This window comes from Schistocerca serialis, chromosome 4 (assembly GCF_023864345.2).
Source record: "Schistocerca serialis cubense isolate TAMUIC-IGC-003099 chromosome 4, iqSchSeri2.2, whole genome shotgun sequence".
NCBI classification, from domain to species: Eukaryota; Metazoa; Arthropoda; class Insecta; order Orthoptera; family Acrididae; genus Schistocerca; species Schistocerca serialis.
In genome coordinates this window covers 140454146-140479390 of record NC_064641.1, presented here as the reverse complement: position 1 = coordinate 140479390, position 25245 = coordinate 140454146, and the positions used below count along the sequence as shown (strand labels likewise).

The 25245-nt window shown below is 42.2% G+C and overlaps 1 protein-coding gene across 1 annotated transcript in view; it reads left to right on the top strand.

Annotated features, from left to right (window-relative positions):
* Positions 1 to 4274, top strand: part of LOC126473827 (ribosomal RNA processing protein 1 homolog) — a 41146-nt gene extending 36872 nt beyond the window's left edge. The window contains exon 8 of the mRNA XM_050101146.1: positions 4028 to 4274. Within this exon, the coding sequence (XP_049957103.1) occupies positions 4028 to 4176 (149 nt within the window). The 3' untranslated portion in view covers positions 4177 to 4274. The remainder of the gene's footprint in view (positions 1 to 4027) is intronic.
* Positions 4275 to 25245: the final 20971 nt, after the last annotated feature.

Genomic DNA, 25245 nt, shown 5'->3' with positions numbered 1-25245 from the left:
TAGGTTGGGGAGGGGGGGGGGGCTAGATAGATGGAGACTGCTTTGTTCATGGATTTGTGGCAAAAAATAGAACGTTTGCTTCACCTTTGTGATAATGAATCTGGATTACAGTGAAAGGCCATTTTGTACATGGCACTAGTATTATAGCAACAGAGATTTAAATTGTAGAGTTTTAATAATGAGCTGTAGACAGTTAGAAAGAACTAGAACTTGGAAAAAATCCACATGCTTGTAGAAGGAGTGGTAAAGAGAAAGGTGTAGTGGTGGTAGTGGAAATAGTAGTAGTAGTAGGTCAGAAACGGAGAAATTTCTGATAAAAAATACAGAGATATGCTAAGAAACTGAGAACAAAAAAAGGAAAGAAGTTGCATATATTTAAAAAATGAGATTTATATTGGAGGGCCTGTAGCCATCTCTGTAGCTTGGAAGTACTTGTTGAGGAATTGGATGGGATCCACATTTTTTCAAATCATTAATAATGGGAGGCCCTGCTATTGTAATGCATTCCATGTTCAGCAACAGAATGTTGTTAGGTGGTATTATTAATTTACACAAAGCACTTTGATGCAGAGACTGTAAATATCTAAAGAGATTATCTGTAATAAGGGTTTTCCAATAAGCCATTTCTGCATGTTAAACTATGAAACTGTTTGTTTTTAAGACATCCTTGCATTTGAGTGCAAAAATACATTTCTTCTCTTCCATATCATAGTCTACAACTGCGAAGCCAGCCATCTTGCCAGTTGGTGGAATGTTCGTTGGAGAATAGGTCCAAGACTGATCCTTGGATGTTAGGAGATTTTCTCCCATGCTTGGGTCATCTACGAAGCAAAAGGGAAGATTAAAATTTGATGTGCTGTCAACAATGAGACCGTTAGAGACAAAGCACATCTTCAGATTGGCAATGATGAGGAAGGAAATTGACTGTATACATTTTAGAGGACGCACCCCGTCAATCACCTTTGATTTAGGAAAACCACAGAACACTGTTTCTTAATGGTTTGATGAGGATTTGAACTGTGGTCTTCCCAAATGCACCCCCTTAATCACTGTTACCTCACGTAATGAGCATCTACGAGTTGAGTATATAGGATTTCCTCTGACATTTTAAACTGGAACTTGGTAAATCCTATTCATTTCCTTGTTGTGTACAAAACATCATAAATAGGACTAGCATGTAGTGTGTGTAAGCGTAACTTTTGTACCAGTTTCCTTAATTCTTTATCTTCACATGTAAGAATATTTGAGTAGGAGGGGGGGCGGGGGGGGGGGGGGGGGGGGGAGTAATTGCCAGTGTATAACCCAAACACATGCACAACAATACAGGCAAGACAGGGCACTTGAGCAAAAACTACAATTGTTTAATGGTTGACCCTTACCATTGGATACATGAAAGCATCAGCCACAAAGTTAATTTTAATCAAAGTTTAGGAATACTAGAGTAGAGTCACAAAGACAAAGGTCCTTAAAGATGGTTGTCCTTGAAAGTAGGGCTAGAACTATTTCAAGTATTACAGGAAGTAGTAAATGTCTTAAACATAGGATGAATGATACCAAACAGTCAGTTGTATGTGTTGTTAAAACAAGAAAATTGTAAAACTATAGATGATTTTGTATGCATATCTTTAAAAAGCTGGTAGAAAGCAAAAGTGTGGGAAAGGAAGCCCTTTGTAATATAGAAACTGCAATGAAAGCATTTGTATTGGATAACTGGCCAAATGAATTTAATTATTTGAAAAGTTACTAAATCCATTAACTTGCACTAGTGTTCATTGGTAGAGAAAAACTGTAATTATTTTTCTGTGTGCTAATGATTTTATCTGTGATTTGATGAATAGATGATTCAAACGTGCTATTAACTGCAAGTAAAATACTATCACTTCATTACAGAAAGTTTCTCATTGAAATAACTGCATAGTTGGCTATCTTGACAGCACACATTTTTATTCTTTGTTTTCTTCAGTCCAATATACATTTACCAAAGCTTTGTTAACATCAAAGTGATTTTCCTCAATCAAAGGCAAATGAAGACCTGAATTGCTGCAACTGTTAATTATTACAGTACTCTCTGATATTCTTTCACAGTAAGGCATACCACAATATGTCCTTGTAGTGAATACAAAGTGAAATTTGAATCATCATTGTCCACACAGTACTAACACTTTAAATAGCCTTTTTGTTTAACAGGAAGAAACAAAGAAAATTGATTGGTATCTCAGGCTACACTGCAGAAAGTTGTGATATGCATATAGATGGCTAGCTTTGTTACAGTTTACCATGTCTATAGGAATACTCATGCTATAGTGGTCACTTTCCAATGAGTAAATGGCACTCATATTACATTGCCTTGTATTCTAAAGAGATTGGAAATGGTATTGACACATGGCTAGATGCAGTGAGAGCCTGAAAGAAGAGATGTTCAAGAAAAATGAAGGATAAGGTTCAGTGCTGTTGTTCTCAATATTGGGTTAAGTTTAGTCATATGGGGGGGAGAGGAGATGGATACGTGCTGTGTTATGAAAAATAATCAGTCCTTGACAGGAATAGTTTGATGAAACTGGGGGCACAGTTGGAGATAAAACTTTTTGCCAGTTCTGAGAAGTTGCAGAAGCAGAGTTTCAAACTAAGGGAACTGTTTTGTTAGAGCTGTGGCTGGTCTCATTTGAGTCTAGACATTAGAATCCCTTGGTTAAGCTGGATTCGTGTAAGAAGAGAAAACTGTTGATGGCAGAGCACAGAGTAATTCCATAGTGGAAAAAACTATTAAATTTTTGAAATTATGCACAATTTGTTGCTGCACCATATGGAGGATTAGGACTTAAATATGGTTTACACGTCAGCAAAAGCTTGAGGATAAAAAGTTAACCAGTTGTGAAACTTCGTTCATTCATTGTTCTTTCGTGGCACTCTGTCATGCTATTTTGCTGTATTGATTCATTTCTGTATTTTGCATTTCATTCTGCAATCCCTTTTTAAGATATTAACGTTAACTCATTCATTGTCACTAGCTTGGCAAACAGCATTTCTTACAGCCATTGAGTTGGATCAGGCATTTTCTTCCATTCTTTACCAATTTGTCAGCAGGGTAAGTGATAGAAGCACAATTTAATACACAAGCTTTCCAAAGTGCTCAAGTCTCTAGTTGATTTGATGACCAAGCCCATATGTGGATATGCACTTTAGCATTTTTTGACTGTGGTGCCATGAATCACACCACCACCCAAGATGGAGATCTGACAGCTGCCCAATAACTGGCATTGGCCGCCAGACAGCACCTCTACTGTCACAGCTGCCTTTTAGTTATGAATATGGACTCTGCTTGTGATTAGTTTGCCATGTTAGCAACTGTTAAGTTCTTTCACAGAACTTATGGCTCTAAGCTCTATTGCTGTTGTAACAACACAACCGTGTCTACGAGCTGATTCCAGTGTGATTTGTTTGGTAATTTCATGTTGCGTTCCTTGGTCTGATTGTAAAGAATTTACATACATACAGGAAAATGCTTGATTTTTGGTTTAATGCTTCATTCAAGTTTTCCTTGCTCTTAACTTTCAGATATCAAGTTAAATGAAACAGCAGAGTATTGAGAAAATAACAATAAGATTCCTTCATATTATAAAGTTAGTAGTTGCTTGACTTTCCTTCCTTCTTATTAGGAACACAGGACATTGTGTTGCACTGAATGGAATATTTACATTTCTTCAAATAGCATATTCAGTGTTTATATGTGCTGAATTAGAACTGTGTTCTACCTGGTCATAGGAGATTGCAGCTTTGATTCAGTCTCTAAGGGGGAACAAAAGGAAGTTGTACATTTTTAAATTCCAGACCAACACTTGTTTCACATAGCCTGTTATAAAAAGCATGAGAGTGGATGTATTTCATTGTAACTTTCAAAATAATATTCTTGTACTTAACTGATTAAATTGGACTGTGTAGAGAAAAGGGTAACAAGCAATATTAATTTAAGTGCTTCAATAAAGAAAACGTTTATTAATGAAATATACATCACTTTATCTTGTTCCAGATTTCCGTGACTACCCCAAAGCTGTCAAACAGAGTCCCAGTATTCCTTTTGATGCCAACAAGAAACCAGTTCAGGGAGTGCTTAAAGCAGGTCATTTACCAAGTCCTATCAATCCTTTCTATAGAAAGTCACAAAGACTTAAATTGTAACTGCTGAAATTGTTTGCACTTAACAATGTTTTTCTTGTAATTGTAAATACTTTTGTAAAGGACCTCAATGTAATAAAGCAATATTTTTATTATTTTAATTAATTTGTTGGTTCTTTATGGGAGACAGTAGTTATAAATTCCTGAGAACAATTATATATGTAAACGGATAGATAAACACCTACTCACCAAGTGGTGGCAGGAGAACACACACACAAAAAGGTTTCATTGTTATATTAGAACAGTTGCAGTGTGATTTACAGTTGTTGGCATCTGATGTTTAAGGTCCAATGTTGTTGTATTGTCAACATGCTACTGAAGGACAGTGCCCATCCAAGTGTCACTCATGTCAGCTGTGACAGAGATACATGAGTCTGGGACAGGGTATGCAAGTGTGACAGTGTTCAAAAATGCAGTCTTAAGAGTGTTGAAAGCTTGAATCGTTTTGTCCAACCACTGCACCCTACATTGCCCAGAGGTGTTTATTCCAGCCAAAGCATCTATGAGTGGTCCTTGAATAGAAGAGGCATGGGGTAAATATTTGCAGCAGAAATTTTTCATACTGAGAAAACAGTATAAATTGTGGTAAGTCATGGCTAGTGGAAGATCACAGATGAATTTGACGCAATCAGTAGTCAGGTGGACGCAGTCAGCGGTGACAGTGTGTCCAAGAAAGGTTGCAATTGTGCTGCCCAGTTGTGATTTGTCATAGTTAATTTCTGTGCCATTGTCATGTAGGGCAGCCCGAACCTGGTCCAGGTGGTGTTCACGGTCCTCAACAGCTGAGGAGAAACGAGGATGTTGTTGAGGTAGGTGTAGCAATATGGGAGATTGAACAAGATGAAGGAGAAGTCAATGAATCTATGGCATGTCTGGACCACATTTTTCAGGCTGTAAGGCATAAAGTGGCAAGGCATAGAACAAATGGCATAATGCTTGCTGTTTTAGCAGGTCATCTTTGAACATAGGGACCTGCAGGTACACTCACAGCAATCAAGAATACTAAATACTCATGCCCCTTTAAGCAGTTGGGAAAAGTACGAGATGTGGGAGATAGTGCATTTGTTGATAATGGTGCAAGCATTTCTAATAGCCACCACATAACTGGAATTAACTGTCTTTCTTAGGTACAAGGTGAACAGTTGATGACCACTTCCTGTTTAAGGGATGTACAATACTCGTGTTTAAAAGGTCATTAACAGCCGATTTCTCATGGCGTCATTTTTTTTGTTGTAGGTGGTGAGCCTTGTGGCACACAGGAGGGCCTTCTGTCATCATTATCCCAGGGCAGGTGCTATTAGTGATTGCACCTAATTGTACGTCTTGTGCATGAGAATAAGGAACACAGGTGTCCTCGTGTGGGATGGGGGCACAATCAGACACTATACTGGGGACGTGAATGTCACTAACCTTAGGGTGTCGATGCTGAGGCACCAATAGGTGCGTGTCGACTGCAGGAGTTGTGTCAGTAGCGTTTGCTGATCACAAACAGGATAGGTGACAGATTGTGTAGTGAGTGTCCATCAGCTGTTTCAGCTCGACGTTATGAGTGCATGGGGCATCAGTCTTGAAGCTCTGGATCTTGAGCTCAACCAGTGAGGAAGTAAAGTGAGCAGTCAGTGTAGAGCACTCAGAAAGGGCAAGCCGAAGTAGATCACTATTTTGTGATAAAGCACCAAATGAACCTTGGATGTGCGTGCCAGGAGCATGGTGCAGTAAGGCTGCCATTTGTAGATTTGGTGGTAGCCCGAAATGCTTGAGAGTACTGGTTCGTCAGTGTCACCTATGTGGAATGTCCAAGTAAACTCCACCCCAGTGTAAGTTGGACCAGAAGTTCGGCTGCACCGTTAACATTGAAGTGGGATCTGTTGGCTATGCATAAGGAGGGTTTTGCCAGAATGGTGGGTGGGAGCATGCAAATGGTGGTGATGATGCTGGCATCTGCCCCTGTGTCACCAAGAAAGTGAAGACTCATAAGATCCAAGGTGTAGAGTCTGGTGGCAGTGTTGCTGGCTGCTGCTCACGACAGCACCGTGCACACTCGTCGCGAGCTGTGCTATCTAGACTGGCTAGCATGTAGAGTTTGCACAGTGCAGGCCAGCCAGCAGTTTCTCGTTGTGTCATTAAATGCTAACAGAGCTGGTAGGTAGGTTGGAGAGTGAGGCATTCATCACCCATGCCATCTGTTGTGGAATGCTGTTAAGTTGGTTGCATGTTTAGGCGGAGTGTCAGTGTTCAGGAATCCAATGCAAGTAGTGCCCATTGTCAGCAGCTGCCAGGTGGTTTCATTGTTATATTAGAACAGTTGCAGTGTGATTTACAGTTGTTGGCATCTGATGTTTAAGGTCCAATGTTGTTGCAATAAGTACTGTCTGCAGGCAGCCACCACAATGACCCTCTTTGCAGTGATAGAAAATTGTCGAAAAATCTACCTCCTTAAAAAAAATTAAAAAAAAAAATCAGATATCAAACAATGGAAACTCCAGGTAGGAAAATCAACAATGTAGCAAAAGACAGATTTCTACTTACCATAAAGAAGACACATGAAGTTGCAAACAAGCACAATTAAAAGACGTTTACATAAAGCTTTCAGACACAACCTTCATTAAAAGAGAGAGACACACCAGTCATGTGTGCTTCCTTGTGTATGAATGGTGTATGTCTCACTTTTGAAGTGCTGATGAAAGCTATGGTCAAAAGCTTTATGTAAGTGCTTTTTAACGGTAACTGTCTGCAACTTAACGTGTCTTAAAAAGTTAAGTATCAATCTGTCTTCTCTTCGTACATTGTTAAATCTTATGGTATACATTTTTATAATGTCTCTAAGCATGTCAAAAATCTGTTCTTAGTTTTAATTTTGGCCAGAGTTTTACATTTTTTATTGAAATGCGCAAAATGAATGTGTTCAGGACAGTTTCCACATGAGATCTGGCAGGCACAATGCTTTGCACTGTGGAAATGGCAACACAACACGGGCTGACGATGGCACTATTGCTCCCAGTGATGTATTGGTGGTGAGAGCTATCCAGCTGAATATTTTACTAATGCAAGCTACTTTATATCAAACTATAAGGTCAAGTTACTGAAAGAAGTGTTCAACTACATAACTTGAACTCCAGTTTGTAGGGCCATACAGGGATACAGTTGAATCTCTAGATTTCAAGATACACAATTGATTACAAAAGTAACAATGAACTAATAGTTCTGACATTGTACAGTGTAAAGGGTGTTCAAAGGGAAAGATACAAAACAACACTAGGGTATAATTGAGGTCTTTATTCAAAAGTAATCACCAGATGCCTGAGTATAACTATCCCACTGTTTCACAAGCTGAAGGATTCCATGTTCCAGAATTCGTATGGCCCTGACAGGAGCCAGTCCTCCACTGTGTCCTTCAGTTTGCTGTCCAACATGAAGCACTTCTCTCTGAGACGTTTTAGCAGCCAAACACATCGAAGTCACAGGGCAGATGCTCAAGCTGCTCCCACTTGAACTTGACCATTACATTGGGTGTGACCGCAGAGATGTGTGGAAACACATTATCATGGAGCAGACTCAGTCCCTCTGTAATCAGCCCAGGCTGTTTGCTCTTGATGGACTTTTGTAGGCTACGGTGTGTCTCTCAGCACACATCACTGTTAATGATTTTTTCATGCTCGAGGAATTCGATGAGTATCAGACTTCGAATGTCGAAAACGACAGTGAGCATCATCTTGCCTGCTGAGAGCACAGCTTTGAATTTTTTAGGGAGAAGTGACAACACATATTTTCACTGCATGCTGCCCCGCTTTGTCCCTTGCTCGGGAGGGATGGCACCAGCTCTCAAAACCAGTGATAATCCGCTCCAGGAAAGCAGAGTCTTTGTGATACCAGAGCAGGTATTGCAGTGCTAGCCCTGTATGCAGTGCCTTTTGCGGTTCACTGAGCTGCTTCAGAATCCACTGCACACACACTTCCAGTAACCGAACCTGTTGTGCACAATTGTCCACACTGTCCCAACACTGGCCTCCACCATTACTGCCAACATTTGCATTTTGACACACCAAACACTTTCTACCAGGTTATTCACCTTGTCTATGAGTTCGACCATGATTACTGTGTGTGCCTGGCCTGGTCTCAAGTTGTCACTTCACAAAAATGGGCACGCCACTTTCTCACTGACCTTTTGGACACACTGTCTCCCCCCCCCCTACACAGCCACCATAAGTTGAAGAATATCGGTGGTTTAACCCCTTCCGCAGTAAAAAATCTGATGATGCTTCACTGCTCCTCAGTCGTTGAATTTTGCAATGAAAACACTGTCTGCTTCCCTCCTGCATCACGTGCCTGTGCATATGCACAACCACACTACATTTGATCCCCTAGATGTGTCGCTCTGTTATACCAAAGTACTGTCAGTTATGAAGAAAATGAAAGAGAAAAGGTTATGATAAAGGTTTGCCTGGAGGAGGAGAAGCAGGAGGAAATATGAGGAAAGGTAAAAGAAATGAAAAGAGTGGTATACCATGAAGGAAAATGGTGCAGAATTTAAATAAAGGCTAAGGAAAGTATGTGATATGAACATTCTGGTTCTTATCAAAGGAAAGATACAATGACAGAAATCTAAAGGGGAACATCTGGACCAAATGCTGTTGAACTGATACTAAAGTATTTCAGTGCCTGTTGTACACCGTATGTTCATCAAACTATCGTTCTTATGTGAGCTTATTTTCAATATGGAAAAGTCACTCCCGTAGATGAAGAATGGTGTGAGTGCATGGTGGCTGTTGGATACGTCTTAACATTACTGGAACTTTTCAAGTGGTGATTCTAACCCTATGTGCACATGCAGTTAAGACCACGTTAACAACTTTGAAATATGTCAAATCATTAGCGTGGTGGACATAGCAGCATCATACCTATCACCCAAGACAGTTGGCTGTAGTGCAATGACTGCAGAACATTCCCTGGCCTCGTAACAACTGTATTCCAGAAGAACTACACCACACACGGACAATCCTCTGTCACCTTTAGGCCTGATACACATACTGAGCTCTTGGGCTGCTGTGTCATGTGACACCACAGCAGTGCTCATAGCACATGTCAAACTTAGTGTTCATGATGTTAATGTTTATAGATAAAACCACTGATATGAATGGCACCCCTTTTGCAACAAGCCAAGCCGACAAATTATACCTCAAAACATGCATTTTATGTTCACGCACTGTGAACATTGTTTCTTTACTTAAGACATTTTACAGTACCTGCCTTAAAAACTTCCATTGCAAAATTCTAAATGTACTATGTTCATGACATGACAATAATTGTAAACATCCAAATATGGGATACCATGCATCTTGAAATGGCACCACAGAAAACAAAGTGCCCTCAAAGCCAACTGGTTGCAGCTAATTCACTGTAAGTTACCCTCAGTTTCAACAGTTGTAATGTTCTAATATTTCTTAGGCAGGGTGCAATTCGAGTGCCTTGCTTTATGTCATACGAATTTCTTCCATGTGTCAGATTGAAACCAATTGCGGGGTGAATCCTGTGGGTCCCCTGTTGCTCATTTGTGGACTACATCATGAGAAGATTGTAGCTTTGTTTAGTTGGCTCTAACAAATAGACTGATGACAACACCTCAGATCTGAGCAGAGCTTACACGCAAAATGACACCATGAACAGAGTACAGCAAAGTGTGTTATCTTTAGTTGCCATGTGACATTTATCGTTGACATCATACCTCAGTAACAGAGACTTGCATGGCCTACAGACAGAATCATGTGGGATACTGCACTGCATACTGTGATGTTAGTTGAGCCATGAGTCTTGCTTCTATTTGTAATAGTCAGATTGGTACCACTATCTTCATAGATGTCTGGTGACAGCTCACAAAGCAGCAATTCTTGAGATCCATCTCTCTCGAGCTGCTGACATCATGGTATGGGAAGGTGTTGGATATGTCAACTCAACTAATTTGTTAATTGTCGAAAGAAGGCTGTATGTTTGTCAGCTTGTGGCAAGAATGTTAAACCATGTTAATGGTAAACCATTCATGACCAGGTACCAAATACTACATTCCAGCAGGATAATGCAAGATCCCACACAACAGTTCACACAGCAAATGCCCCTTGTGTGCCCCCATAGATTGTGGCTGGGATACAATGGTCAGAAGCATTCTTTGATGCTAGCCTCCAGCCAACAATCTTCATGAACTGTAAGAGGGTATTCGTGCCCACAGGTGTCAGACCTCATACTGATGTTGGTGGACATCAGTTCTAAATGGAATGAAAGTTTAATCATTTAATACTCATCTCCACTTATTCCATAACAATCCATCTTATTGCTGTAATGTTTTGCGATCACAAGAAACAGCTTAATTAAATTAAACAAGGTGCCTAATGTTCACAACTTTTGATTACTCTGTTCACTGCCTCACAGAGCAAGAGAATACAGCATTTTCATTTGTTAAACTACTTCTAAAACCAAACTGTATGCTTAACAGCAAATTATGTGAAATGAAATGATCAGTTACTGTTATGTACCAGTGGCATAGAAATAGGTCTAAATATGTCTGAATTATCCCTTTACCGCTTCCTATAAAGCAGTTTCACTACTGAGTATACTGAGCGAGGTGGCGCAGAGGTTAGCACACTGGACTTGCATTCGGGAGGACGACTGTTCAATCCCGTCTCCAGCCACCCTGATTTAGGTTTTCTGTGATTTCCCTAAATCGTTTCAGGCAAATGCCGGGATGGTTCCTTTCAAAGGGCACAGCTGATTTCCTTCCCAATCCTTCCCTAATCCAAGCTTGCGCTCCGTCTCTAATGACCTCATTGTCGACGGGTCGTTAAACACTAACCACCACCACCACTACTGAGTATTTTAATCTTCCAGGAAACTGGCTGTTCCTAAAGGAAAAATCACAAATGTGGCTAAATATAGGGCTAACATATGCAGCACGGTACTTTAGTATCATGCTAGAAACTCCATCATATCCATGAGAGTCCTTAGCTATGTTTCAAAGAGCCTTGGAAACCCATTTTCTAAGAGACAAACAACAGAAAATCCAGGATGGAATATAACAAAATTGTGAAAGTATAGTCTCAGTTGCCTGAGACTGCAGTCATGTGTGTGAGTTGTGTTTGCGTTTGTGTGTGTGTGTGTGTGTGTGTGTGTGTGTGTGCGTGCGTGCGTGTGTGTGTGTGTGTGTGTGTGTGTGTGTGTGTGTGTGTGTGTGATCTAATTTTGACAAAGGCCTTACTGTCCAAAAGCTATATTTGTGACAGTCTTTTTGTTGTGCCTAACTGCGACTCAGCATTTCACAATATTGTTACATTTTCTAAGAGAGTTTTGTGATTCCTTGTAGCAAGTATGTTTGTATTTAACTCACCTGCTATATTCAAAAGGGATTGTTAATTAATGTGCATTTATCTGACTTATGAGTAACAAAAACATTTTTACTATGTATTGACCTTATATCCTTGACCCTGTGCTGTTGGCAAGACACTTACTTCGTGACTGACCACATTGTTTTAATTTTATTTTGAGAATTAACTATTCCTTTGCATACCACATGCTTTTAACCTTTCTAAAGACATTGTAAAGAGCTGACAGTGATGTTTGTAATGGGCTACTGCAGCTCAGTTGTGACTACTCCTGACATTTTGATGTAAAGGTGCGTTTACACTGCCATTTGTATCGGCACATGTATGAGATACAGGTAAATGCGACTTTGCGACATGTATCGCGACTTGTATGAGTTGACAAGTATCAACCTCATACATGTATGAGCGTGCGTTTACACTGGTTGATATGTATCACTGTGCGATAGCTTTCGACGACGATTTGGAAGTTTTCACATTTTTATGTGCTGGTACACTTGCTCTTTTGGAAGATGATAGGAAGAAAAGGCGGAGGAAGCGTAGATGGTGGCACAGAGAGTTTCTCGCGAATTAACGCTAAAGGATGGCGCATATTTTAGAAATTATGTTTGGATGAGTATGGAGGATTTCCGCGGTTTGTTATCACTTTTGGCTCCTCTTGTGTCCAAAACCAACACAAACTTTCGGGAAGCGATTCCACCAGAGGATCAGTTGGCAGTAACACTCCGTTTTTTAGCCACTGGGGATTCCTCGTAAAACGAAGATTTCATGACAAAACATTTGCATTGTCGCGCGATTGCTAATGCCAACGTCTCACACACGATTGTCGGCATCCGTTGTCAACATTATCACGCGAGGCCGCCGGAATAACAGCAAAACATTGATATACGTGCCAGATGCATGAAAAAATTATATAATGTATTACATACTCTGATATATATAAAACTTTTACCTTCACTTATTGGGATAAAACTTTCACAATGGCCTCGCAAACACGAAGAATAATGTTGCATATGGCACTTTTTGATATTCTATGCAGATACATTAACGTCGAAACGACAGTCGGCACCTTCAAAACTCAAACAGCCGCCAAAGAGCCTGGTACTACGCATACGCTAATCGTCGAAATAAGCGGCAGTCGACAAGGCGAAAGGACATGATAGTACTGGGCATGCGCGAGTTCTTCAAATGTCGCTCATACATGTCGCGTATATGGCCAAAAAGCGATATACAAAATGTATACGCGACATGTATGAGCTCGAGGGTCCGCATACAAGTTCCGTGAATTTTTGTATGAGGTGATGTATCGCGACATGTCAAATTGACATGTCGCTCATACATGTCGCGATACATGTATCCCAGTGTAAACGTACCTTAATGCTCACTTTTTTCTACATATCCTGAGCTCAAACATAATGAGGTATATATGTATGGTGTCTGCTTTTTTGGACATGTCCAAAAGAACAGACACCACGGTGGATCATGACAGCCGTGAAGAATGGAATTTCAATGAAGTACAAACATCAGCTGTGTACGGGACATTTATAACACTGGGGAGAGTTGAAAATGTGTGCCCTACCAGCATTTGAACCCACGATCTCCTGCTTACTGGGCAGGCACTCTAAACCCTAAGTCATTGAGGACACAGAAATTAGCGTGGATGCACGGACTTATCCCAAGCATGCCCCCCCAGCAGACTCACATTCTCAACTTACTCCACACAGTACGAAAGTAGTGCTCCCTGCCCATTAATCTCAATGCTCATGGCAAGGCTTATTCCTGTATGAGTTCGAGCGTATGTATACGTCAACACAGAAATGATCCATAGCTTGTGGTCACCATAATTATATATGTATGGTGTCTGTTCTTTCGGACATGTCTGAAAGAATTACATATATATGGTGTGTCTTCCTGCGGACATGTCCGAAAGAACAGACACCATACATATATAATTACAGTGATCACAAGCCAAGGATCATTTCTGTGCGGATGCATACATATGCTTGAACTCATGCGGGAATAGACCTTGCCATGAGCATTGAGATTAATGGACAGGTAACACTACTGCCGTAGTGTGTGGAGTAAGTTGAGAATGTGAGTCTGCTCGGAGGCGTGCTTGGGATAAGTCAGCGTAGCTGCGCCATTTCCTGTGTCCTCGGTGACTCATGGATTAGAGCACCTGCCTAGTAAGCAGGAGATCCCGGGTTCGAATCCCAGTCAGGCACATTTTCAACTCTTCCCCTTGTTATCTATGTCCTGTACACAGCTGATGTTTGTAATGAATTGAAATTTCATAATGAGGTATCTTGAACAGAATGAGCTCCTCCGTGCCAGCCAGCAAACTTGCATTTTTCTCACGTGACATATTGAAAGCTTTGGATCAAGGCAGGCAGGTGGAAGAATTATTTCTTTATTTGTGGAAAGCATGTGACTCAATACCACATGCCGGCCGCGGTGGTCTCGCGGTTCTAGGCGCGCAGTCCGGAACCGTGCGACTGCTATGGTCGCAGGTTCGAATCCTGCCTCGGGCATGGATGTGTGTGATGTCCTTAGGTTAGTTAGGTTTAAGTAGTTCTAAGTTCTAGGGGACTGATGACCACAGCTGTTAAGTCCCATAGTGCTCAATACCACACCTACACTTATTATTGAAAGTATGGTCATATCAGGTACCAAGTGAAATTCGTGACTGGATTCAGGACATTTTGGTGGGGAGGATGTAGCATGTTGTCTTTGATGGAGATTCATTGTCAGGCGTAGAAGCAATTTTGGGTGTACCCCAGCAAAATGTGTTGGGACCCTTGCTGTTCACGTTATATATTATTGATGTTGCAGGCAATATTAATAGTAACAGACTTTTTACAGATGATGCAGTTATCTGTAGTGATATACTGTCTGAAAGAAGCTGCATAAATATTCAGTAAGATACTGATAAGCTTTCAAAGTGGTGCAAAGATTGGAAACTTCCTATAAATGCTCAAAAATGTAAACTTGTGCGGTTCACAAAACGAAAAAACAGTATCCTATGACTGTAATATCAATGAGTCACTGTTGGAATCAGCCACCTCATACAAATACCTGGGTGTAACACTTTGTGGAGATATGAAATGGAATGATCACATACTCTCAGTCATGGGTAAAGCAGGTGGTAGACTTCAGTTTTTGGTTGAATACTGGGGAAGAGCAACCAGTGTACAAAGGAGATTGCTTACCAATCACTTTTGCAATCCATTCTAGAATATTGCTCAGGTTTGTGGGACCCATACCAAATAGGACTAACGGGGGATATTGAACATATACAGAGAAGGGCAGCATGAATAGTCACAAGTTTGTTTGATCCAATGGAGGCTGTCCCAGAGATAGTGAAGATACCAAACTGGCCGACTCTTGAAGATAGACATAAACTATCCTGAGAAAGTCTACTAACAAAATTTCAAGAATTGACTTTAAATTATGACTCTAGAAATATACTACAACCCCCCATGTATTGCTCACATAGGGATCTTGAGAGAAAGATTAGATTAATTACAGCATGGACAGAGACATCCAGACAATTGTTCTTCCCACACTCAGTACATGAGTGGAACAGGAAGAAACCCTAATAACTGGTACAATGGGACATGCCCTCTGCAATCCACTTCACTACGGTGTGCGGAGTATAGATGTAGATGTCATTTTCTTATCCCATTAGTTATTAGCCAGCCACGTTGCCTGTTAGTGCTAGTACCATGTTTTAGGCCTTTTAATGGAAAGCTGCTTTCTAAGTGCATGAGAAATGTAATGAGGTAAGCATTAACTTTATCCTCTATGTTATCAGCTCTATAAAAGTCACGACACTCTGGTTCTTTAATGATGTTCAGAAATATCTTTGTTATACTGGAATAACATTTCTAAATAGTTTAATGATATTCAATGGAAACCTCATGTTGTAATATGAACAGTAGAAGGAAAAGGATAATTTCCTACTCACCTTAAAGATGACATGCCGAGTTGCAGACAGGCACAATGAAAAGACTCTTTATGATACAGATTTAGCTTTCAGCCAAAGCCTCCTTGTGAAAAGAAAACATACACACATTCATCCACACAAGCAAGCACACCTCACCTCCAGTCCGTGCTGCCAGAGATGGTGGTCATATGTGCGTGGGGTGTGCTTGCTTCTATGAAAGAATGTGTGTATGTTTTCAAACAGTGGAAACTCCAGGTGTTTTCAAACAATGGAAACTCCAGGTTGAAATATCAATAGTATTAGGAAAAGGATGGATTGCTGCTCACCAACTGAAGCTGCTGGTTGTAACAGTCAGGTGTGCTTGAGATTTGCTTGCTTGTGTGAATTTGTGCATGGTGTCTATGCTAAAGAAGGCTTTGGCCAAAAGCTATATGTGTAACAATCCTTTCACTGCACCTGTCAGCAACTCTACGTGTCTTCTTTAGGATGAGTAGCAATCTATCCTTTTCCTTATACTGTTAATTATATTTAACGTGTGTGTGTGTGTGTGTGTGTGTGTGTATGTGAGCGCGCGTGCACACATGTGTGCATGTGCACGCACTTAAATTTCTTTTAGTGTTAAAATTTGTGCATCATGGTCTGAAAGGCCATGTACCCTTTTACTAACATGATACCTCTTCTGATAGTGAAAAATAAACAGAAATGTCTATAGTTGTGCTACTGATCCCCTGCACTCAGTCTGGAAAATCTGCATCAGATGATATGAACTTAGGTCTTCCAGCATGTTTTTTCTTGTACAGTCACTTACACAATTGATATTAAATGTCACCATACCACTAATTTTTGATATTTTCTACAAAGTGATCCAAAAACACTAGCTTGAGCAAAAACGTCCTGAAATCACAGCTAGGAGACTTATAGATAACTATAATTAAAAATTCAGTTTCAATAACTTTAGCTGCCCCTGCACAACAATCAATGATTTGTTTACTACAGCGCTTTGATACATCAACAGATTCAAATGGAACCGTTTTTCGCATACATGGCCACTCCCACCCTCCAAAAGCAGCTGCATGAAAAATAGCCAGCAAATATGTATTCCAGTATAAGCAGCCTCTGAATAGCCACAGTAAGTGGCGCTCTGGTATGTCAGCTAACAGCTGTATTAAGAAGAGTCTTATCATGATGCTGAAACAGCTGCATTAGGTGAACATTTGTTCCACCAGTTTGAGTAGCTATCTTTTCCAGGTCACCTCATATGTCATACTATGTGGCACTATCAAGACTATTCCCAGCTCCACCCACAATTTCATTAGATAAGTTGAAAACCATCAGAGTCACAAAATGTTTTAAAACCACATACAACAGGCCATGATTTTGATACTATCGCAAAATTGACTTCACTATGATTAAACAGAACAATCATTAAGGTAGTAGTCTCTGTAAATATTGCACTATCCCACTACATCTACAAACTAGTGGTAATTTTCAAGAGGACAATTACAGCAGCAGATATTATATGGATTACTCTTATGGTTTGCAGACCGGGATTGTGTAATGATGACACACCAATGACATCAGCTAAGTGATTGTTTATTGAACTTTATAAACGATAGAAGCTTTTCTCTTGTAGACAAGTGACAGAAGGGATTTTTTAATAAACAATTAATTTGGGCTGAAGTTATTTGTACATCTTATTGTTGTTACCTTTTCATGTAACTGAAACACCAATCAATTCTGAATAATACTTTCTCTAATTTTTAAAAGCTTAAAAACAAAACTAATTTCATAGTTCTGTGACCATTTTGTTACAGTAAGCAAGCAAGCACCATCTGGATCACAACTTATTGTTTACTTACAACTGACTTTGGTCTGCACTGCAGCTCATCTTCAGGTCTGATGCTGCAAGGTCCAGTTCACACAACATTGACAAACTGCACTTTGTGGTGCCAGACCTAAAGGTGATCTGCTGTGCAAATTGAAACCAGTTGTCAGTAAATAAAAGGTTGTGATCCAGATGGTGTTAATTTATCGAAACTAATTTCTTTTATTAAATGAATTTCCATAACAAATATTACATTTTTTAGTGAATACTTTATCTTTTGACACTGCTTCCATTCCTACAGCATTTACATGCACCTCATATCTGTTTGCTGTAGTACAGAATTTTTTAGTCTGTGTTTTCTTCCTCTTTTGCTACATATAAATATGTGGGGCGTCGATAGGTCATATCAACCACAATTAACACCATCTTTGGACTCTTATTGCTCTACTGGACCTCCATGTTAGTTTCAGGCTGTGTACACATTTATGACTAACTACAAAATATCTCTCTATGTGGAATTTAATGGAGATAGTTACTGCATTCGATCGATAATCATATCTCGTCCCCATACTGGGGCCCCCGACGTTTCTACGTCTTCCGCGACTTCCGAACCAGGTGTTGTAAATCAACAGGTTATGCACACGATGCCATGGCTACCTCACTCAACACTTTGTTCGAAGATTTGGAGGCCCAGCTACAACAACCTGGCCACTCCAATCCTTTGCCAACGGCCGGCTCTCCACTAATCGACAGTGATTTGCGATCTCCAACAAAGTTACCCTCAAGCTTTGTTGTTCTACAATGGTTGAGTGCTACACCGTTAACTCAAATAATGGACTCAGGTTTCGTGTCACCAGACTGTGCTCGCCAACGTGTGAAATGTGATGTGGATAATTTTCAGAACTATGTACCTCCCGACTGATCGTGTAATGTTCAAAGTGATCTACAATTGCACAAGTACTTTGACTCTCAACGGGCTACAATGTCAGTTACAGTCGTGCCGTATGCAATGCCACCATTTGTGCAAAACGCACACGCTATCAACTGCTATCAACCTATTCCAGTTTTGCCTCACTCACAAACTAAAAATGGACATTTTCATGCACCATATTCCCCTTGCTCACCCACCAGACCTGTTGCTCAGTTTTTTGACCACTTGGGCTCAAGTACACCTTATGGCGTTTCACCTTCCAGGAACATTTTAAAACAACTATGTGATCTTCAACAAGTTTCACCAGTAATTTATAGTCCGACCACACGGGGTGTGTGCACAGAAAACGCACACTGTTGTCGCACAAAGTACTAACCCGTCCCTCTATCCCCCCCACCCGCATGGGGGGGGGGGGGGGGGGGGCCCGATTCCGACCGTTCAGCCGCTCGCCTCTCCCACAGTTCCACCTGTGTCTGTTGTGCTGGCCTTCCATGTCATTTCCGAGGTGGACAGTTTCAAATCTGTAACTCTAACCTCCACTCCGGGACCGCCACACGTGTTACGCAACTACTCGTTCCCACAGTACCATCCATGCATGCCGCGGCATGTTTTCATGACACATCAAGGACAATGCAAGCCGCCATTGCTTCGGACGTGCTTGTCAATGGCACATCTACGCCTGTGGTGCCGGGCTGCAGTACGGCCCCTCCTACCATGGGCCAGCAGGCCTTTCAAGATACACTGAAGCTGCCTTCATCACCCCCCGCCCCCCCTCCGTCCCCTGGCCATCTGCTGAAGCTGCCCCCTTTTATATGCTTGTGGAGCATCTGTTCAAGTTACATCATGTGTCCGACGACAACTTTAAATTCCTATGTCTTGTCACACACCTCTGTGATCACTCGGACTTAATTTGTGATCTACTCCTCTTGCCACCACCTCCACCGAAGTACGAGTTTGCAAAGAAAACAATATTAGACCGACTTGCCTGCTCACCACAAGAATTAATCATCAAGATCTTGTACAAGGAGCACCTTGGGGACCGAACTCCATCACAACTCTGGCACCGCCTTCGATTACTTGTGAGTGAACATACGGTGCCAGATGTTAATCTGTGGGGGGTATGGTCTGCCAATTGACCTACAGAATCACCTGCTACTGCTCTCCTTCGAATCAATCGGCTCTCTTCTTCACATCGCAGACCAGCTGTATGCACTGCTACGACAACACCAACCAGCACACCACTCACCACTGGTTGGCACAACTGCTCCTGCTTACCAGCTGTCTGTGGGTAGAGGCAGAGCTCGCTCCACCTCCGTGCCGTCTACACCTCCTTCTCCGTGTTTTCCATGGACTTTCTACATTGCCGACATTGATGAACCAATTCTCGGTATGGATTTTTTTGTCACATTACAAACTCTCTCCTAACATGGTTCAGGGCTCAGTGCTACATCATCCCACTAACACTCAGATACTGTGCTCCCACACTTATGTTCCGCGTTCTGTTTTTCTTGCGACATGTGAGTTAGTACGTGAATGCTCCGCCCTCGCGGGCAATATTGTGACCTGCGTCACTAACCTACTGTCAGAATACAACTTGGCGGCACAACTCTGCCAGGAAAACAATGAGCTGAAACAACGAATAGCACACACTTACAACGAGCTTGTCGCGGCTCGTACCTCGCTGCTGAAACTGCAGTCCACAGTGCCGCCACCTAATTATGTTTCTCCAGCAGACACCAGCTCAGACACTCAGCAGGTTAGTCCAAAAACATTAATTGTGTGTGACAATTCACGTCCGGTAGACACTGCACCCCTAATGCGCTTGCCACGTTCACTGCCATGTGTTTCAAACAGTGGTTCTACTGACAGTTGCACGCGCGATACGACCACACCCACAGCGCAGGTAGCCGCCCCTCGTGTTGATAAACATTCCCTCTCTCGCGCACCAGCCATGTGACTCGGCAGACATCGCTGTTCCCCACGCAATGCCAATGCCTCCTTCGCCCGCGCTGGTTACCCACTGCAAGGCTGACAACAGACAGTTTCTGCACATCCCAACCCACTCCACACTGCGTGCGCAGCCGACCTCGCCAAACAAGCGCACCCCGCACTCACGTAATAGACATGTGACTTTTGTGCTGCCTTTTCCCACTCGCACTAACAGTTACACCTCGGTGCGCCCCACTCGTCCAAAAAACTTCACGTCAGGACATTGCGCAGTCTCATGTGCAGTTCTCAGTTTCTTCCGTCACTGACACACACAAGATAGTTACTACTGTCAGCCCTCCTATTAGGCACAAGGTTAGACGCCTCAACCCCATTAACTTGCACGCAGCCAGGCAGCAAATTAACAAACTTTTGGAGGCAGATATCCTGCAACTGTTGGACAGCAACTGGTCTTCACCGATTCACCTCATCACCAAACATGACGGTTCTTTCTGAATGTGTGGTGACTACAGACCCTTAAATGCTCGTACCATCATGGACAATTACCCAGTGCTGAACATGAACGATTTCACTCATGTGTTATCGGGTGCCACAATCCTCAGTGTTATTGCCTGTAAACGTGCCTATCACCAGATTCCCGTTGCATCAGAAGACATTCCAAAGACAGCTATTATCATGCCACTCGGTTTGTTCAAATACAACTTCATGCCAATCGGCCTGAAAAACGCAGCACAAACATGGCAACATTTCATCTACTGAATCTTACGACAGTACAAGTTTTGCTTTGCATATCTAGATGACATACTCATTTTCAGCAAATCGGCTGAGGAACACGAAAATCATTTATCCAAGGTCCTCCTGACCATGAGCTCCAACGGCGTCAAGGTCAACAAGGACAAATTCCAACTGTGCCAGTCTTCTGTCACATTTTTGGGTTACACCATCTCCATAGATGGAATACAGCCTCCCAAATCCTGCGTGCAGGCCATCACGTCACTTCCGCCTCCGGCTACCTAAAAAGAGCTCCGACGTTTCTTGGATACAATAAATTACTACTATCAGCATCTGCCTTCTGCTGCTGCCCTGCAGGCCCCGCTGACAGACTAGGTGTTGGGCAAACAGACTTCAGGCCTTAAACCAGTTCGCTGGACTGAACCTATGCTGGAGGCTTTCAAGGCTCTTAAAAACTTCCTTACCTCACACTGTGACACTCACCCATCCCAACCCGTTGGCCGAGTTGTTCATCACTACGGATGCCAGCGACATCACGGTGAGGGCAGTACTACAGCAACACAAAGGTGACATGGTTTCTCCTCTTCATTTCTTCTCTAAAAGGCGGTCTACAGCTCAGAAGAAATATTCCGCTTTTGATAGGGAACTTCTGGCGGTCTATGAAGCTGCCAAACACTTTCGCCCTGACGTTGAGGGCCATTCTTTCTTCATCCTTACTGATCACAAATCACTAGCGGACACTTTCTGCAACCTTCCTGAGGACCCACCCCCTCGGCATTTCCGCCACTCTGATTTAGTCTCTCAATTCACAACAGACGTCCACTACATCAAAGGCACAGAAAACATCCCCGCTGATTTTTTCTCTTGGATCAATACTGTCTCACACATCATCAACTTACCCAACCTGGCCACTCTCCAGGCCTCTGGCGAGGAATCTCAAGCTCTCCTCGTACATCCTCAAACATCTCTTGTGTTTACCAAAGCTAAGTTCCCCGGCATTTTGGATTATGTGTGGTGTGATTCTTCTACCGGCACCATGTGGCCATTGCACCCGCCCACATTGCGCCAGCAAGCCTTTGACGCCTTGCATAACCTCGCCCACCCTGGCGTCCGTGCCACCACACGGCTCGTATTCGAGCATTCCATTTGGAAAAATATTAAGCGGAACTGTCAGACCTGGCCACGCAGTTGTGTCTACTGTCGACGCAACAAAATCGGCCGCCACACCTCCCCTCCACTAGGCAAGTTCCACATTCCGCAAGGAAGACTTTGTCATGTACATATCGACCTTATCGGACCCCTACCACCATCGGAGGGTCACAGATATATTCTCTCCACAATCGACCACATGTCTCACTGGGCGGAAGCTGCTCCTTTACCCAACATCACCGCTGAAACAGTGGCCAAGGGTTTTGTCTCCTCATGGATTGCCAGGTTCGGTTGCCCAACCACCATCACCACTGACCAAGGTCGGCAGTTTGAGTCTGCCCTGTTCACCATTTTATGTAACATCTGCAGCATTAAAAAAATTCATACAACAGCCTACCACCCACAAAGTAACGGGTTAGTTGAACGGTGGCACTGCACCTTCAAAACTGCCATCAGGTACCACGACTGCCTCTGGTCTGAGCGCTTCCATGGTGTTACTCGGTCTCCGTTCGATCTTTAAACCAGTCTTACAGGGAACCATCTCTGAATTCATTTTCGGAGAGAACCCAGTCCTACCAGGGGAACTTATCCTGCCTCAAGCATCCAGGGATTTTCCCCCCTCCCCAGATTTCATTAGTTGCATGTGCACTCACTTCAAACATGAACAGCTACACCTGCCTATCAGCCATTCCCTGCCAGACACTTGCTCCCACATTATGCTCAGGGATGATTCTATTAGACAACCCCTGTAATCACCCTACCCCAGCCCGTTTAAAGTACTCCAGCAGGGTGACACAACATTCGGCATTATGGTTAAAGATCGTCCTCAAACTGTTTCATTTCACAGGTTACTCCGACACCCCTCTGCCTTCTCAGTCGGACGCTCCTGATGACTTTTCCGCTGTGGAGACTAAAAATACTTTGTCTCATCTCACGGTGCTGTTTTCTCCAACCCATGATTCGTCGTCACCATTCGCAGGTTTTCCAGGCATGTCGCCATCCACCCCATTTGCGGGTTTCACCGCCACTTACCGACTGCGGGGGCTCGCTCTCCCACATTCAACCTGTGCTGCAATGTGCCACCACACCATGTGGACGATGTGTCGATCGTCGCCTTCGATGGCCGTGTGCTCGTGCTCCTAATAGACACAGCGGCCTCGCCCACCAACGGGCAGTTAAATGTCAGTGTAGTGCATAGCCTGTCCCTCGCTCGTGAGTGTGACCCGTCAGAAATTCGCGTGTTCAGCTCCTCGGATGGCTCAATCTGAATTCGGGGTGGGCACTCCTTTACCACACCGCAGGCCGTTGCACACACCTGCTCTCAGGGCAGCCGACGCATCGTACAGCCCTGCTGGTTGACTGACTAAGAGGTGGACCTGCCGCCAATCACTCCGCCTTCGCACTGACCAAGACGGAAATCCCGGTCCAGCACCTGCTGCCTCGCATGACTACTACCGACACCGACACCCACATGACCTCCACTCAAGCCTCACAGGTGGTACTCCATACTGCGGGTCGGGGGACTGCTGTGTGGTGTTGATAGGTTGTATCGACCAAGATTAACACCATCTTTGGACTCTTATTGCTCTGCCAAGCCTCCATGTTAGTTTTTAGTTCTGTTCTGTGTCTCAAGCTGTGTACACATTTACGACTAACTACGAAATATATCTCTATTTGGAATTTAATGGTGATAGTTATTGCATTTGACAGATAATCATATCTCGTTCCCTTATACGTAATTGCAGTGTTTGTGAAAAGTTACTCCTGCATACTGCATGTTCATCCAATTTGTGTGTTGAAATTTGTGCTATTTATTGCAGTGTGTTAGTGAAGTGCCTATCTTTTATAATGTCCTCCATTAAGTCAGCTGGCTGTTGCCAGTCAAAAAAGATTAGGTGTGTTTTCATTGGTTAAGTATTTAGCTCACTGGAAAACTTTGATTCTGATAGATGCGTGTTAATGGTGTTAGTTTATATATCATTATTCGTCATACTATGGAATTAAAAATCTATTGTGGGGCTTGCATACTTGTATGGTGACTATTAGTAACTGATTCATTCTGTGTGGATATAAAATTTTACTTAATTTACAGAATACTTACAATTTTATGATTTTAGTTACTTCAAAATTTACATGAGAACTTGTGTATTATGTTAAAAACTATCAGCTTTCTTAATCTTTTATTAGGGCACAGTAATTTCTGGTAGGAGTAATATTGGGGGACTTCATGTTCTGTTGCAAGATATATGAACATAAAAGTTTCTTACCCATTTTTCTTATGAGATATTATTAAAAAAACAGCAGTTAGCTGTTTGTGTTCCAACAAGAAGTTGATGCAGTGTCAGAGTTAATTAAGCAAAAACTAATTGAAACAGTTAACTCTATTGTTTCAAATTGTCTTGCTCACAGTTCTTTGTAGTCAGAAGGTACACTTACTTGCAATGTCTTCATAACACTGAGTTCAGTGAGATGATGCCAGGCCGATACATATCTGCTCTCGTATGTTTCTCCACTAAATTCTCTGGAAGAAAATTTACAATGGGGGCAGAGTCAGTAATTTATACTACTACTACTACTACTACTAATAATAATAATAATAATAATAATAATAATAATAACACACATCAATTAAACAATCAGAGGAAAACGAAATCTTAAGACAGCCACCAGAACAAGCACAAATAGAACACGAAGTGACACACATGTTAGATATAGAAGAAAAATTTCAGCTGACATATATAGAATACAAAGACACAAATAGAGACAGTAGACCATTCTTGCATAGACCCCCAAATAACCCACAAGTCGAAACAACAATAACAACTATCAACACAATCATACACAACAAAATAAATGAAAATACAACTATAGAAGAATTACAACTACTGGTTTATATAGGAGCACTCACTACACTAAATATACGCACTAGGCAGAGATCAGAACCAACCAACACACAGAAGAAACCCACAAAACCAGCATGGCAACACAGGCTACAGATCAGAATAGAAAAACCACATTGTCTGACCCCCAGGTGTACTGAATGCCAGTGGGATATTGCGAACCATGTCCATATGGTGGAGTCTCCTCAGAGGCAGGTCCTGTGCTGGGTTGCAAGTAGAATCAGCAAGCGGCTTATGGTCAGTAAAAGTCGTAATTGCGTACCCTTCAACGTCCTCAT